The sequence below is a fragment of the Rhinopithecus roxellana genome, chromosome 1, assembly GCF_007565055.1.
Source record: "Rhinopithecus roxellana isolate Shanxi Qingling chromosome 1, ASM756505v1, whole genome shotgun sequence".
In the NCBI taxonomy this organism is placed as follows: Eukaryota; Metazoa; Chordata; class Mammalia; order Primates; family Cercopithecidae; genus Rhinopithecus; species Rhinopithecus roxellana.
The window spans coordinates 90527890-90545001 of NC_044549.1; the positions used below are offsets into that span (position 1 = coordinate 90527890).

At 46.7% G+C, this 17112-nt stretch overlaps 1 protein-coding gene across 1 annotated transcript; it reads left to right on the forward strand.

Annotated features, from left to right (window-relative positions):
• The first annotated feature begins 9086 nt into the window (after nucleotides 1–9086).
• Nucleotides 9087–12705, forward strand: JAGN1 (jagunal homolog 1). Its single transcript, XM_010369404.2, has 2 exons — nucleotides 9087–9337; nucleotides 11729–12705. Exons 1-2 carry the CDS (start codon nucleotides 9249–9251, stop codon nucleotides 12189–12191), a joined length of 552 nt encoding a protein of 183 aa, XP_010367706.1. The 5' UTR covers nucleotides 9087–9248; the 3' UTR covers nucleotides 12192–12705.
• Nucleotides 12706–17112: the final 4407 nt, after the last annotated feature.

The following is a 17112-nucleotide window of genomic DNA, read 5'->3' on the forward strand; positions in this document are numbered from 1 at the left end:
TCGGGAGGCTGAGGCAGGAGAATGGTGTGAACCCAGGGGGCGGAGCTTGCAGTGAGCCCAGATCGCGCCACTGAACTCCAGCCTGGGCGACAGAGAGAGACTCCGTCTCAAAAAAAAAAAAAAAAAGACAAAATAGGTTGCTTCCGGCTGGGAGTAGGGGATGGGAGGGTAACGGGGAGTGGCTGCTAATTGGTACAGGGTTTCTTTTAGGGTTTTTTTCTTTTTTTCTTTTTGCTTTTTTTGAGACGGAGTCTTGCTCTGTCGCCCAGGCTGGAGTGCGGTGGCTGGATCTCAGCTCACTGCAAGCTCCGCCCCCGGGGTTCACGCCATTCTCCTGCCTCCGCCTGCAGAGTAGCTGGGATTACAGGCACCCGACACCACGCCCAGCTACTTTTTTGTATTTTTAGTAGAGATGTGGTTTCACCGTGTTAGCCAGGATGGTCTCGATCTCCTGACCTCGTGAGCCACCCGCCTCTGCCTCCCAAAGTGCTGCGATTACAGGTGTGAGCCACCACACCCAGCCTTTTCTTTTCTTTTTGAGACAGACCCTTGCTCTGTCACCCAGGCTGGAGTGCAGTGGCCCGATAGGCTCACTGCAAGCTCCGCCTCCCGGCCTTCTGTTTTTTTTTTTTTTTTGATGTGGTGTCTTGGAGTCTTGCTATGTCACCCAGGCTGGAGTGCAATGGTGCGATCTCAGCTTAGGGCAACCTCCGCCTCCCACAGGCGGGTGCCACCACATCTAGCTAATTTTTGTATTTTTAGTAGAGACAAGGTTTCACCATGTTGCCCAGGCTGGTCTCGAATTCTTGACCTCAAGTGATCTGCCTGCCTCTGCCTCCCAAAGTGCTGAGATTACAGGCATGAACTACTGCGCCTGGCCAGGTTTCTTTTTTTTTTTTCTTTAACCTATTAATTACAAACTATTTCGGTGATGGATGTACAACCCTGTAAATATACTAAAAATCATTGACCTGTACACTTGAGTGGGTGATGTGAATTCTGTGTCAATAAAGCTGTGTTTTTTTAAAAAAGTTTAACCTCATCTTTCTTTTAACACAGGGTTTTTCACACTTTGGTGCATCAGAATCACCTGGCAGGTTTGTTAAAATTCAGATTGCTAGGCCCCACCCCAGAATGTCTCAGTAAGTCTGGGGTGGTGCCTAGGAATTTGCATTACTAAAGGTTCTCAGATGATTCAGAAGCCATGGCTGCTCAGGGAACCCACTTTGAGAACCAGTGGTCTAGTGCTAGCTATGTGAGCTAACTTCTCTAAGCTTCAGTTTGATCCAACGACTGGGGGTAAAAATAGCTCTATAGAATCTGGTTTCCATGAAGATTAACTTGCTACAGAGTCTAGTGCATCCTTAGAGCTCAATAAATGGCAATTATTATTATTATTTAGATCTAAATCCTTCTCTGGAGGGGCTCTCAGGCAACCATCATTCATTTATTCAGCAAATATTTATTAAGTAGTTACTATATGCCAGTCCTTCTGGGGCTAAGAACACAACAGGAAAGAAGACAGCCTTGTCCCACACTTTAAGGAGCTGACATTCCTGAGGAAGGTGTGAACTCAGACCATGAAAAGATATGCAAATAAACAAAATAATTTCAGATAACAACGTTCTAGGAAGAAAACAAAACAAGGTGATATAATAACAACAGCTGGAGAGTTAGATGGCCTGTGCGTTCAAGAAATGCCTCCAAGGAGGTGAGTTTTGAGGTAAATCCTAAATCTTGGGGGATGATCAAGACAAAGGAAACATCATTGCAAAGGATTTGAGAAGGGAGCATGAAGAGAGTGTGAGGAGACAGGAACACAAATAACTTAAACTTAAGGACAGACCACGAGTCAGGAGAAAGGTACAAGCAAAACCCTTTTGGGAAGAGGTTCTGGAGAGAATCGGGGCCCCTCCCTTCAACAGTCATGGCTCAAATATTTATTACTTCACTGTGTACTTGGTGTCCCGAGACAGACAGGCCAATAGATGACTCAGGAGAGTCATCTCTGACAGAAAACCAGACACAGAAAGACAAAGATAACCACGAGCTAAAGCCAGAGAGCACTGTATGAGGGTGAAGGATAAACCCGGGGGGTTTTTCACAGCGATTAGGAGAGGGAGATGGTTTTGACTCCATTGGAATTTATCTATTCAACCAGCATTTCTTTCTTTTTAAGTTTTTTTTTCGTTTTTCTTTTTTCTTTTAATAGAGATGGAGTTTTGCCATGTTGCCCAGGCTGGTCTCGAACTCCTGGGCTAAAGCGATCCTCCCGCCTCGAGCTCCCAAAGTGCTGGGATTACAGGCGTTGAAATGTTTACACTATGCCAGACACTATGAACTGCTGGGGACATGGATGACTTAGTTCTTATCCCTGCCTTTGGGGAATTCACATTCCAGTGAGAAAGGCAATGTCTGAGCATGGTTCTTAAACTCTATAGTGCATGAAAATCATCTGGGACAACTTGGATTGGAAAAGGTCTGTAGCTACAAGTCAAAATTGAGAAGCCACTAAATTTAAAAATATATTCCTCATGTTAAATTTATAACACCATGAACAAAAAGTCAAAAGACATAAAATAAATAGGGAAAATACTGTATATTCGAACTAATATCACAGACAAGAAGCTAGTCTCTCTCTTTCTTTCTCATTCTTTCCTCCCTACTCTATCTACATATAATTAAGGGCCGGGGCAGTGGCTCACACCTGTAATCTCAGTACTTTGGGAGGCGGAGGCAGGCAGATCACGAGGTCAGGAGATCGAGGGAGACCATCTTGGTTAACACGGTGAAACCCCATCTTTACTAAAAAAAATACAAAAAAATTAGCCGGGCGTGGTGGCGGGGGCCTGTAGTCCCAGCTACTCGGGAAGCTGAGCCAGGAGAATGGTGTGAACCTGGGAGGTGGAGCTTGCAGTGAGCCGAGATTGTGCCACTGCACCCCAACCTGGACGACAGAGAGAGACTCTGTCTCAAAAAAAAAAGAAGAAGAAGACTGAGCTGGGCGTGGTGGCTCCCACCACGCCCAGCACTTTGGGAGGCCGAGGCAGGTGGATTGCCTGAGGTCAGGAGTTCGAGACCAGTCTGGCCAACAGACTACCAAGTTGTTGCTAGAGCTGGGACTCAGACAGACTCATATATTGCTGGTGAGAATATAATTGGTATAAACACTATGGAAGGCATTCTGACAAGATCTATCAAAATTTCAAGCACAATATATTCTTTGATCCAGCAATACCATCTCTGGGATTCCAGACTACAGATCTACTTGACCATGAGTGAAATTATATATGTACAAGGTTATTCTCTGAAGCTATATTTGTAATAGCAAAATATTGGAAACACAAATGTCCAACAAGAGGGGGTACGTCAAGTAAATTATGTTATAGTCATATAATGAAATGGCACTAAGAAAAAAGAGGGCCAGGCGCGGTGGCGCATGCCTGTAGTCCCAGCACTTTGGGAGACCGAGGCAGGTGGATCATCTGAGGTCAGGAGTTGGAGACCAGCCTGGTCAACATGGTGAAATCCTGTCTCTACTCAAAAAATACAAAAATTAGCCAGGCGTGGTGGCACGCTTCTGTAATCCCAGCTACTCAGGAGGCTGAGGCAGGAGAATTGCTTGAACCCGAGAAGCAGAGGTTGCAGTGAGCTGAGAATGTGCCACTGCACTCTGGCCTGAGCAACAAGAGTGAAACTCCATCTCAAAAACACAAAAAACAAAAACAAAACAAAACAACAAAAGAGTTTCTTTGTGTACTGATCTGGAGAAAACAGTCAAGATATATTGTTCAGTCAAAACAAGGCAGGGTCGGGGCACAGTGGCTCACACCTGTAATCCTAGCAGTCCGTGAGGCTGAGGCAGGAGTATTGCTTGAGGCCAGGAGTTCAAGACCAGCCTGGACAACATGGTAAGACCTTATCTCTACAAAAAACACAAAAATTAGCCGGGTGTGGTGAAACACGTCCCAGCTACTCAGGAGGCCGAGGTGGGAGGGCCCCTTGAGCCCAGGAGTTCGAGGTTGTAGTGAGCCACGATTGTACCACTGCACTTCAGTCTGAGCAAGACCCTATCTCTAAAAATATAAATAAAATAAGGCCAGGTGTGGTGGCTCATGCCTGTAATCCTAGCACTTTGGGAGGCTAAGGCAGGAGGTTTGCTTGAGGCCAAGAATTTGAGACCAGCCTGGGCAACATAGCAAGACCCCCATCTCTACAAAAAATGTAAAATAAGCCAGGCATAGTAGTGCATGCCTGTAATCCAAGCTACTCGCATGGCTGAGGCAGGAGGTTCACTTGAGCCCAGGAGGTCAAGGCTCAGTGAGCCATGATGGTACCACTGCACTCCAGCCTGGGCAACAGAGCAAGACCCTGTCTCAAAAAAAATAATAATTAATTAAATAAAAAATAAAAATATTCTGAGAGTCTGTAGCTTCCCCAGGCTGCCAAGGAAATTCATGGCACAAAACCAGCTATGAATCTCTGCTCTAAACAGCCATGCCTTTGCATTAGCATCCTTTCCGTATGACCATTTGTATTTTCTTTTTGAGACAGGGTCTTGCTCTGTTGCCCAGGTTGGAGTGCAATGGTGTAATCATGGCTCACTGAAGCCTCAACCTGCTGGGCTCAAGTGATCCTCCCATCTCAGCCTCCTGAGTAGCTGAGACTACAGACATATGCCATCTTGCCTGGCTAATTTTTTTTTTTTTTAGAGATAGGTTCTTGCTATGTCGCCCAGGCTGATCTCAAATTCCTGGACGCAAGCAATCCTCCTGCCTCAGCCTCCCAAAGTACTGGGATTATAGGCATAAGCCACCATGCTCAGGGTCTCATCATGTTGCCCAGACTGGCCTCAAGCTCCTGAACTCAAGCAATCTTCCCACCTCAGCCTCATGAGTAGCTGGGACTACAGGTACATGCCACCGCAGCCAGCTTATTGTTTGGTTTTTGAACCATGTAAACACATTATCTAGTCAACATTTTAAATTAAAAAGATATTCTTAGGCCCAACTTTGGGGAATGATTCATTTGGGTAACGGTGGGGCCCAGAAATCTGTGTTTTTAACAAGCATCCTGGATGAGTCTATCACAGATGGTTCTAGACCAGGCTTCACAGACAGAAAAAACGATGAGAACTAACGTGGAAGCAGGTGATTCTTGGTGCAGTAAGATGGGTCCTCAAGGGTCAGCAGAATTTCCACAGGACAAAGAAAGACATTCTAGAGAGCCTGGGGGGAGGTGACAAATATTCCTGGCCCATCTCCCCAGAGGTCCTGAACCCTCTTAGTTATCCCTCAATGGGTCCTGAACCTTGTTAGTTATCCCTTAAACAGGACAGTAACAGATCTGGCAGAAAAATCCTCCAGCCCTAGGGTCACTTTGGTCTGAGTTCTTATAGTGCTATTGCTGTGTGATCCTGGGCAAGTCACTTCCCCTTTCTGAGCCTTAGTTTTCCCTTGTGTAAGATAATGATAACAAAAGTAATTATCTCCAAGGGTAATAGAAAAAGAGAATGAGTTCACGTGTGTGAATATGCCTAGCATAGAGTAGGTACTCAATAAATATTGCTGATTTCTTTTGTCTCACTCTGTCACCCAGGCTGGAGTGCAATGGTATGATCTCGGCTCACTGCAACCTCCGTCTCCCGGGTTCAAGCGATTGTCCTGCCTCAGCCTCCTGAGTAGCTGAGACTACAGGCACATGCCACCAAGCCCGGATAATTTTTTGTATTTTTAGTAGAGACGGAGTTTCACCATGTTAGCCAGGATGGTCTCGATCTCCTGACCTCGTGATCCGCCCACCTCGGCCTCCCAAAGTGCTGGGATTACAGGCATGAGCCACTGTGCCCAGCCTTTTTTCTTATTTTTTTAAATTTGAGACAGGGTCTCACTCTGTTGCTCAGGCTGGAGTGCAGTGGTGTGATCTTGGGTCACTGCAACCTCCGCCTCCTGGGTTCAAGTGATTCTCCTGCCTCAGCTTCCCGAGTTAGCTGGGACTACAGGCATGAGCTACCACACCCTGATAATTTTTGTATTTCTTTTGCTAGAGACATGGTTTCACCATTTTGACCAGGCTAGTCTTGAACTCCTGACCTCAAGTGACCCACGACCTCGGCCTCCCAAAGTGCTGGGATTACAGGTGTGAGCCATGCCCGGCCAATGTTGCTGATTTCTTGCTTGTCTTTCTCAGATCCCAGCCACACAGAATCCCTTCCTAATGTGAGCCCCTTGCTGGTCATATGTGCTCTTGTTACCCACCTACGGATGTTAAATCCCAAGGAACTCAACTCTGTTCCTGTCTGTCCATTGCCACCTCTTAACCCAAGCCACCCTTAGGATTGCCTGAATTACTGCAGTAGCCTTCAAGTGATTCCTCTGCTTCACCCTTGGCCCCTGTAAGCCATTCTCTACACAGCAACTAGATCTATCTATCTTTAGTTATTCACAGACAGTGTCTTACTCTGTTGCCCAGAATGGAGTGCAGTGGCATAATCATGGCTCACTGTAACCTTGAACTCCTGGTCTCAAATGATTCTCCCACCTCATCCTCCTGAGTAGCCTGGACTATAGGCACGCACCACCATCCCAGCTAATATTATTTTATTTTTTATTTTTGTAGAGACAGGAGTCTCACTATGTTGCCCAGGCTGATCTCCTGACTTTGCCTCCCAAAATGCTGAGATTACAGCCTTGAGGCACTGTGCCCCCACCTAGATCTATCTTTTAAAAATGCAAAATTGTGTCATTTTCCTGGTTAAACCTTTCAGTGGTTCCCCAAACCCCCTGGGATAAAGACTTAACTCTTTACTGAACTCTCCAAATGCTCTAGTCACTCTTAAGTTCCTTAGTTCTTTGAACAGCCAAGTGCTCTCTGGATTTGGGGCCTTCTCACGTGCTGTTCCCTCTGCCTGAAAAGCTCCGCTCCCCACCTCTTTAGCTAATTCCCACTCAGGCTTCAGACCTCAGTGTTTGGACTAACGGAGGCAAGATGGTGCACTTCCGGGTTCTTCTTCACCAACTTTTCCCGCGCGGGAAAATGCAGCCGGCGCCCGGGAAGGTGCAGACCAACTAGGCATGCGCCAGGTGATGTCAATCCGAAGAGACCAAGATTTACCTGGTCGCACGTGCGGAACGCCCCCGGACACACCCGTGCCCCGCCTATTGCCCTCCCACTCCTAGAAAAGCCGCTCCGGAGGGACGCCGGCCTTCCTCAGTCGTCCACTCCTGTCGGGATGTCAGGACTGTAGGAACTCAGTCCGAGAGCCCCACCCGGGGACTCTGTCGGCCTTCTTTGCCGGAGGCCGACAGACCTCTTCCCCACACCTTAGGTGACCAAAATAAACTTGCAGTTTTGCTCCTACACTTGCCTACTCGCTGGTTTTGTGCCCGCTCTGGTGGTCTTAGAAAAACAAATCACTCAGCTTAATTGCTGCCACTCCAGAGAGACTTTCCTAACCCTCCAGGTCAGGGAGAGAGGCCTCATTTTTCCTCCCTCAGCCTCCTGTGTTTTCTTGTATTTCTTAGCTTCATGGGTACAAGTTCTTCCCCCAACTGGGCTGTGATCCCTCAGGGGAAATGGACTAAGTTTATTTCTGTGTCTGCAGGTCATAGCACAGTATCCTGGTGCATGGTGGATGCTCAGTATACATGCTTTTTTCTTTCTTTTTTTCTTTATTCGGATAACATAACTTCTTTCTTTAAAGCTTTGCTTATTATATTGTTGTTGCGGTAAAATGCACATAACATAAAACTTACTAAGTTAATCTTTTTTTTTTTTTTTTTTTGAGACGGAGTCTCGCTCTGTCACCCAGGCTGGAGTGCAGTGGCGGATCTCAGCTCACTGCAAGCTCCGCCTCCCGGGTTCACGCCATTCTCCTGCCTCAGCCTCCTGAGTAGCTGGAACTACAGGCGCCCGCCACCTCGCCCAGCTAGTTTTTGTATTTTTTAGTAGAGACGGGGTTTCACCGTGTTAGCCAGGATGGTCTCGATCTCCTGACCTCGTGATCCGCCCGTCTCGGCCTCCCAAAGTGCTGGGATTACAGGCTTGAGCCACCGCGCCCGGCCAAAGTTAATCATTTTTAAGTGTACGGTTCAGTGGCATTAAGCACACACATATAGTTGTACAATCAACACCACCATCCATCTCCAGAACATTTTTCATCTTCCCAAACTGAAACTCTGTACCCATTAAACACTAACTCCCCATTCCCTGTCCACCCCTCAAGCTTCTGGCAATGGTCATTCTACTTTGTCTCTACAGATAAAGTTTATTTGGAAATAATTTTTCTTTCATGGCCTTGACATTTTTGAAGAGTACAGTCCAGCTCTCTTCTAGAATGTCCCTCCGTCTGGATTTATATCATTTCTTCATGATTAGATTCAGTTAGGTATTCTTCGGAGAAACATCATAGAAGTGATGCTGTGTCCTCAGAATATTAAAAGAGGCACAAGATATCAGTTTACCTCATTATTGATCAAATTATTTGGTTAAGGGGGACAAGCCAGATTTCCTGAGAGGTTCCCTTTTTCTCTTTGCAATTATTAAATGTGAGAAACTTATTATGAGACGGAGTCTCACTCTGCACTCTGTCCCCCAAGCTGGAGTGCAGGGGCACATTCTCGACTTACTGCAACCTCTGCCTCCCTGGTTCAAGCGATCCTCCTGCCTCAGCCACCCAAGTAGCTGGGATTACAGGAACCCGCCACCACACCCGGCTAATTTTTGTATTTTTAGTAGAGACGGTATTTCACCATGTTGCCCAGGCTGGTCTTGAACTCCTGACCTCAAGTGATCCACCCACCTCGGCCTCCCAAAGTGCTGGGATTACAGGCATGAGACTGTGTGAATGATGTGTGCTCCAGGGAAAGTCACAGAATGTATCCGTTTCCCCCTCTGTAAAGTGTGGACAGAGGTATCCTAAACTGATATTACAGTTTAAGAAAGTAAAAGTGTTCAAGCGGCCTCTGAGCGCCAGCAAAAACACGCAGAGCCTGCGGATTAATTTCCTCCGCCCTCCACGAGAGGCCGGGCTGGGTGGGGCGGGGGCGAGAGGGAACAAGGGCGCCTGCGCCGAGAGGAGTGACCACAGAGTCGGTCCTCCTGAGACAGAGGGGCCGGAAGTTCTCTTCACAGAGTCGTGCGACTGTGGTGGTGGCGCTGCGGCGGCGCAAATAGGGTCCGTGGCCACTTGGCGCTGTCGTTGCGGTAGCAGGTCTGCGTGAGGGGTTCGGGGGTTCTGGGCAGGCACAATGGCGTCTCGAGCAGGCCCGCGAGCGGCCGGCACCGACGGCAGCGACTTTCAGCACCGAGAGCGCGTCGCCATGCACTACCAGATGAGGTATGAAGTGAGGCGAGGAGCAAGGAGGTTTTCTCCCCGGCCGGAGCCTGCGGAGCTTGGGGAGCGACGCTGGCCCGGCCTCAGGGTCTTGCTCCCCAGCCAGCCCCCGCGCACCTGCCAAGTCCCCTCCTCCCGTAACGGCTTCAGGCCTGTCCCCCATCCTGGAAAGCCCCGTCGCCCCCGCGAGCTCCACCCCTTGATCCTCCCGGTGCCTTGAGGGGATCCAGCCCCGCGTGGACTCTTGAGTCACGTCGATGCTGGCCCTGCTGTGTCACCTTCGAAACCGAATTTCTGAGCCTCAGCTTCCTTATCTGTAGAGGAAGAGAATAATCTGCCTTTTAGGTTTTGGTGAAAGATTAATCAGTAATTCGTGTAAAGGAAGTAGCATAAGGCCTACCGCGTAATATATGGTAGGTGTTATATTTTGGGCCGTTTGGGAGGATATAGACAGTGAAAGGCAGCCTCTCCTAAGGATGCCTTGCCTAAAATGAATTCTATAAACACTCCCACGTAAGGAGTATTTCTACATTCGATTACTAGTTCGACAAATACTGAACTTCCAACCATCATACACTGCTAGACACTAGATTATAATAGTGAGCAAAAGCAGACATGGTCTTTGTATGCATGCTATACCTTCAATAAACAATTTAAAAAAAGAAAAGAAAAACTGTTCCCTGCCTTCATGGAGCTTGAAGTCTAGAGGTGACTTTTTTTTTTTCCCCCAACCTTTCCACATTTTCTACAATAAATATTTTTAAATAAAAATTTTAAAATGTTTACTTCCTTAAACCCATTGACCTCTCCCAGAATGTTCTTCATATCTTTCTCTCCAGAGTTTTGAAGAAGGACAAGCTCTTTGAACCTTCATTTCTTTCACATCTCTAGGCCCCGGCTGAAGGGGGGCCTCACAACTTAAGCAGGTGTTTTCATGACAGCCTAGAGTAGAAACATTGCCCTTAGGGATATGAGGAGGATACATTTGGGACCTGAGAGAATTCGAAGAATAAGATAACTTCCTTTAGATGAAAAATCTGGCTGGAGAAGTATGGGCAGCCTGAGTACCTTTCCTCTCTGCCAATACCTTCCCCTCCAGGCTTTAATCCTGTGGTGCAGTCAGAGTCCTCTTGCTAAACACAGCTCTGAGTTACCCTTCTGCCTTATTATTATTATATTATTAATTAATTAATTTTTTATTTTTATTTTTATTTTTTTTGAGACGGAGTCTCGCTCTGTCGCCCAGGCTGGAGTGCAGTGGCGCGATCTCGGCTCACTGCAAGCTCCACCTCCCGGGTTCACGCCATTCTCCTGCCTCAGCCTCCTGAGTAGCTGGGACTACAGGCGCCCGCCACCGCGCCCGGCTAATTTTTTGTATTTTTAGTAGAGATGGGGTTTCACTGTGGTCTCGATCTCCTGACCTTGTGATCTGCCCGCCTCGGCCTCCCAAAATGCTGGGATTACAGGCGTGAGCCACCACGCCTGGCCAATTTATTTATTTTTGAGACAGAGTCAGGCTGTGTCGCCCAGGCTGGAGTGCAGTGGCGCGATCTCAGCTCACTCCGCCTCCCGGGTTCACGCCATTCTCAGCCTCAACCTCCCAAGTAGCTGGGACTACAGGCGCCTGCCACCATGCCTGACTAATTTTTTTGTATTTTTAGTAGAGACGGGGTTTCACCGTGTTAGCCAGGATGGTCTCGATCTCCTGACCTCCTGATCTGCCCGCCTCGGCCTCCCAAAATGCTGGGATTACAGGCGTGAGCCACCACGCCGGGCTCTGCCTTTTTATTACTATTATTGTTTTTTGTTTTTTGTTTTTTTTTTTTAATAGAGATGAGGTCTCATTTTGTTGCCAGGCTGGTCTCAAACTCCTGGGCTCAAGCAGTCCTCCTGCCTCAGCCTCCCAAAGTGCTTGGATTACAGTTGTGAGCCACCATGCCCAGCCTCTTCTGCCTTTAACTTTCATAGCCTTTGCGACTTCATATCCCACTACTCCTTTCCCCCTAATAATATGTTCCTGCCACATGTAACCAGTTGCTTTCTTGGAACACAAATACTTGGGCCTTTTTGCCTGCATGCTCCTGCATGGGATGCCCATCTTCACTCATTCCTGAGGCTAGTTCAAATATCACCTGCCTCTAGATAGTCATCTCTGACATTCCATGCCAGGCAGAGTCGATTCCTCCTTCCTGTGATCTCATATACCTGGGAACATATATTTACTAGAACTTTTTCACTTCATCTTCTAATTATTTTTTCCTCCTCTGCTCTTTGTGCCAGGCTTCTAGGCTGTTTTATTCAAATTTGTATCCCAGTGTCCAGTACAGTTGCCTGGCATATAGTTGGTGGTAAGAAAAATTTGAAAGGTACTTCTCCCTCTGCTCTGCCCCACAGTGTGACCCTCAAGTATGAAATCAAGAAGCTGATCTACGTACATCTGGTCTTATGGCTGCTGCTGGTTGCCAAGATGAGCGTGGGACACCTGAGGCTCTTGTCACATGATCAGGTGGCCATGCCCTATCAGTGGGAATACCCGTATTTGCTTAGCGTTTTGCCCTCTCTCTTGGGCCTTCTCTCCTTTCCCCGCAACAACATTAGTTACCTGGTGCTCTCCATGATCAGCATGGGACTCTTTTCCATCGCTCCACTCATTTATGGCAGCATGGAGATGTTCCCTGCTGCACAGCAGCTCTACCGCCATGGCAAGGCCTACCGTTTCCTCTTTGGTTTTTCTGCTGTTTCCGTCATGTACCTGGTGTTGGTGTTGGCAGTCCAAGTGCATGCCTGGCAGTTGTACTACAGCAAGAAGCTCCTAGACTCTTGGTTCACCAGTACACAGGAGAAGAAGCATAAATGAAGCGTGTCGGACTGCTCTTTGGGGTGAAGCCTGGACCTCCCATTGAATGAAAGGACAGTAGTGCAGCGGTTCTAAATTCCTTCTGGTGATTTTAGCAGCTGTGATGTTGGTACCTGGTGCAGACCAGGCCAAAGTTCTGGAAAGCTCCTGTTGCCATCTGCTGTGGTGGCAAAACTATAATTTATTCCTGGTTGGCTAGAACTGGGTGACCAACAGCTATGAAACAAACTTCAGCTGTTTGAAGTTGAACTTTGAGGTTTTTCTTTAAGAATAAGCTTCATCCTTGCCTCCTCTCGGTCATTCTCCCCATTTCCATCCATTACCTCTTAGCCATTGAGATGGAAGGAAATAGGGAATAAATCAAATTACTTCATCTGTAGGTCATGGGTCAGGAAACATTTGGGAAGCTGCTCCCTCGGCAGGCTGTGGTCTCTTCTGCAAAGCATTTTAATTAAAAACCTCAATAACCCTGCCCACACTGTGCCTTGTGTTTGGGGCTTGATAGAGTGTGAAAGGTGTGTTGCTTGAAAGGGGTGGCCTTAGACACTAGGAGATGATGGATAGAAGCTCCTTGAGAAACCTAGCAGTGGCCATAGAGAAGTAGACTGGGTATGGGGAACCTAAGTCATAGTTCTAACCTACAGCTGATTGGTAAGAACTATGGGCCAGACATTTAATCTCTCCCTCTATGAAATAGTCCATTCTCATTTATCTAGCTTAGGTTATGGGCTCTTTTAGTTGGATATTCACATTTATCATTCAGTGTTAACTGGGTATCAATTATGAGTCCACTACTGTATAATGGCATCCAAAAGAATTTTAAACTACCTCTGTTTTTTTTTTTTTTTTTTTTTTTTTTTTTTTTTGAGAAGGAGTCTCGCTCTGTCACCCAGGCTGGAGTGCAGTGGCCAGATCTCAGCTCACTGCAAACTCCGCCTCCCGGGTTTACGCCATTCTCCTGCCTCAGCCTCCCGAGTAGCTGGGACTACAGGCGCCCGCCACCTCGCCCGGCTAGTTTTTTGTATTTTTTTAGTAGAGATGGGGTTTCACCGTGTTAGCCAGGATGGTCTCGATCTCCTGACCTCGTGATCCGCCCGCCTCGGCCTCCCAAAGTGCTGGGATTACAGGCTTGAGCCACCGTGCCCGGCCAACTACCTCTGTTTATAGGGAGTTTACAATCTAGTAGAAACTTGTTATTCATGTGAAACAACCAGTGAACATACTATCTAATGATGTGGAGCAAATACATTAAAAACAGGAAGGGAGAGATCTGTGATTAAATTAAAGGCCCTTTCACACCTGAAATTCTGACACAGTATTTATTGCATGAAAGATAATATGTCTCTTTGCACTTGATTTTATTGTCTGTGGATGATGCCCAGATCTGTAAGTGCAGAGCTCTGCCCTTTCCAGAGTTGTCATTATTTTGTTCTATAAACATTGTGTATGTACTTAGTCATTATTACTGAGTCACTTTTTTTTTTTTTTTAATTGAGATGGAGTCTCACTCTATCACCCAGGCTGGAGTGCAGTGGCTGGAGTGCAGTGGCTGGAGTGCAGTGGTGCGATCTCGGCTCACTGCAAGCTCCGCCTCCCGGGTTCATGCCATTCTCCTGCCTCAGCCTCCCAAGTAGCTGGGACTACAGGCGCCCACCACCATGTCTGGCTAATTTTTGTATTTTTAGTAGAGACGGGGTTTCATCGTGTTAGCCAGGATGGTCTTGATCTCCTGACCTCATGATCCGCCCTCCTCAACCTCCGAAAGTGCTGGGATTACAGGCATGAGCCACCGTGCCTGGCTCCTCTTTTTTTTAAGGCAGGGTTTCATTTCCCTCACCCAGGCTGGAGTGCAGTGGTGCCATCTTGGCTCACCTCTACCTACCAGGCTCAAGCGATTCTCCTGCCTCAGCCTCTCAAAGTGCTTGGATTACAGGTGTGAGCCATCGTGCTTGGCTGGCATTACTTACCACTCTAAAACCTCTTCCTCTAGATGTCCTAATTATCTCGAAATAAATATGTCCCAAACAGACCTTTGCCTTTCTGCCTTATACCCATTCCTCTTCCTGCATCCCTTTGTTCAGGTGAGTATACCAAGAGTACAGCTCTGGATCATCTGTTCCATGATCATTAAGTCCCTACTATGATCTTTGGTGCAACTTAAATGCCTTAAGCTCTGAGGTTTCCAAAGTTGTCCCAATCCACCAGTCCTGCGTTATCTCCCAATATTCCCAGTCTCACACTTAGTCAACTAAACCTCTTACAGATCCCATATAAGTTTCATGGTTTCCCAGTTTCCTTTGCTTAAAAATTTCCCTTTTCTATTTTTATACTGCTTTATTATCCTTTAAGGCCCAGTTAATATGGTAATTCATGAGCTTTCTGGTTCCTTCAAGGAACATGAATTCTTTCTCTGAGTTTTTATTTTACTGCTTTTAGGTACTGCATAGGAAGTGAAAAACATGCAATTCTTTTAATTTTTTTTTTTTTTGAGACAAGGTCTTACTCTGTCACCCAGGCTGGAGTGCAATGACACAATCTTGGCTCACTACAACCTCCGCCTCCCGGGTTCAAGTGATTTTCCTGCCTCAGCCTCCCTAGTAGCTGGGATTACAGGAGCCTGCCACCGTGCCCAGCCTAATTTTTTTTTTAAGGCAGAGTCTTGCCCTGTTACCTAGGCTGAAGTACAGTGGCTCAATCTGGGCTCATTGCAACTTTCCCTTCCAGGTTCAAGTGATTCTCCTGCCTCAGCCTCCTGAGTAGCTGGGATTACAGGCGTGTGACACCATGCCTGGCTAATTTTTGTATTCTTAGTAGAGACAGGGTCTCACCATGTTGGCCAGATTGGTCTCAAACTCCTGACCTCAGGTGATCATCCTGCCTTGGCCTCCCAAAGTGCTGGGATTACAGATGTGAGTCACTGTACCCAGCCTCACATGCAATTCTTGAGACAATTATTGTAAACTAAAGTCAAGGTGTATTTCACAGAGGATAGAACCAAACTGAAGTAGAGATAGAATTTGGAGAGCAGTAGTAGATGGAAATGTATGGATAATGGGGTTAGTATGTGCACCAGACACAGATTGCTCATTTTTAAATAATTGGGATGCAAATAGTTTGAAATTTCCTTGGTTATTGGAATGGTACTTTATGGACTTAGAGTACTGTCAAAGACCCATTATGAAAATTATTGTCAACAATGCAAACCAAAACTATTTGGTTTATGTTAGTTTTCTACTTGTTAGGTGGTTGGAATTTTGCTTTTGTGGACCTTTCCTATCACCTTTTCCTGCCTCATCGTTGTGTTCCCTGAAGCAAACAAGATTCCCTTGTATCTTGATTTAGTAGAAAAAACATTATTTGAATCAGAAGATATGTTCAAGTACCAATGCGTCTACCAGTCAGGACTAAAATCAACCCTCCCTATTTCACAGATTGTTTTAAAGATCAAATAAGGTGGCCAGGCGCAGTGGCTCATACCTGTAATCTCAGCACTTTGGGAGGCCGAGGCAGGCAAATCACCTGAGGTCAGGGTTTGAGACCAGTCTAGCCAACATGGTGAAACCCCGTCTCCACTAAAAATACAAATGGGCATGGTGGTGGGTGCCTATAATTCCAGCTACTTGGGAGCCTGAGGCAGGAGAATTGCTTGAACCCGGGAGGCTGAGGTTGCAGTCGGCTGAGATAGCGCCATTGCACTCCAGCCTGAGCGACAGAATGAGACTCTGTCTCAAAAAAAAAAAAAGCTTGAAATATTGTGAAAGTGCTTTATAAACTATGTATCATTATATAAATGTGAAAGATGGTTACTTATTTCCTGATCTTTACAAGATTAGAGAATATAGGAGTTGAAGGGACTATTAGAGATCATCTAGGCCATGAGAAAGGCAATGTGGTATAATGGAATGAAGAGTTTCTTCTTTTTTTTTTTTTTTTTTTGAGACTCACTCTGTCGCCTGTGCTGCAGTGCAGTGGCACAGTCTCAGCTCACTGCAACCTCTGCTCACAGTCGGTTAATTTTTGTATTTTTGTAGAGATGGGGTTTCACCATGTTGGCCACACTGGTTTCGAACTCCTGACCTCAAGTGATCTACCCACCTCGGCCTCCCAAAGTGCTGGGATTACAGGCGTGAGCCACCGTGCCTGGCCAACAGTTTCTTATATTAGACAGCCATAGGTGGGAATTCCAGCCAGGCATTTTACTAACTTTTGCCTTGTGCAAGATTCCTGAGCCTCTGTTCTTGATCTGACACATGGGCATCATTTTAGCTACTCCCAGGGTTGTTGTGAGGCTTAGATAATATGTATGAACAGGCTACATAGTAGGGGTTTAATGAGTAACAGAATGCCTTCCCTTGATGAGCAGTGTTGGCTTCCTCACTGAGATTGGGAGTCTCTACCTCTCAGCAATAATTTCTTGCCTCAGAATTCTGGAGGTAGATCCTTCTGGAAGAGCAGAAGTAAAGAAGGGATACTTGCCCACTCTTGTTTTACATTGATCTAATTGGTGAGCCTTCCTGCCCAGGGTTCCCTATCAGTAAGCAGAGTTGCCCCAGTAGACATTAGGAATTTGCCATTACAGGAAGAACCTGGTGCTGCTGCTCCGTGGTCTGACCAGAGTTCATGCACAGATAAGGCAGTGACAAGAAAAATGGCTGCCCAAGGTCCCCACAGTGCACTCTAAACATGTGCAGGGGCCTGCCAGGACTTCCTGAGCTCCTGGCTTTGTCCCCAAGTAAAGGCTATTAATCATGAAGTCTTGGTCAGCTCATTTTGACACAAACCACAGGTGAAACAGGCCTTAGCCACCTGCCAAGAAGACAGGGCCTCTGTGCTGAAGCCCTACAACACACCTTTATTGCCTTTACTCCAGTTGGCTACCTCCTATTCCAGCCACAGTTACTCCTCCCTTGTTGACACTTGC

Coding starts and splice junctions, on each gene's coding strand:
- JAGN1 (XM_010369404.2), top strand. CDS start 9,249: ATGGCGTCTCGAGCAGGCCCGCGAGCGGCCGGCACCGACGGCAGCGAC. Junction 9,338..11,728: donor GCCATGCACTACCAGATGAG/GTATGAAGTGAG, acceptor TCTGCCCCACAG/TGTGACCCTCAAGTATGAAA.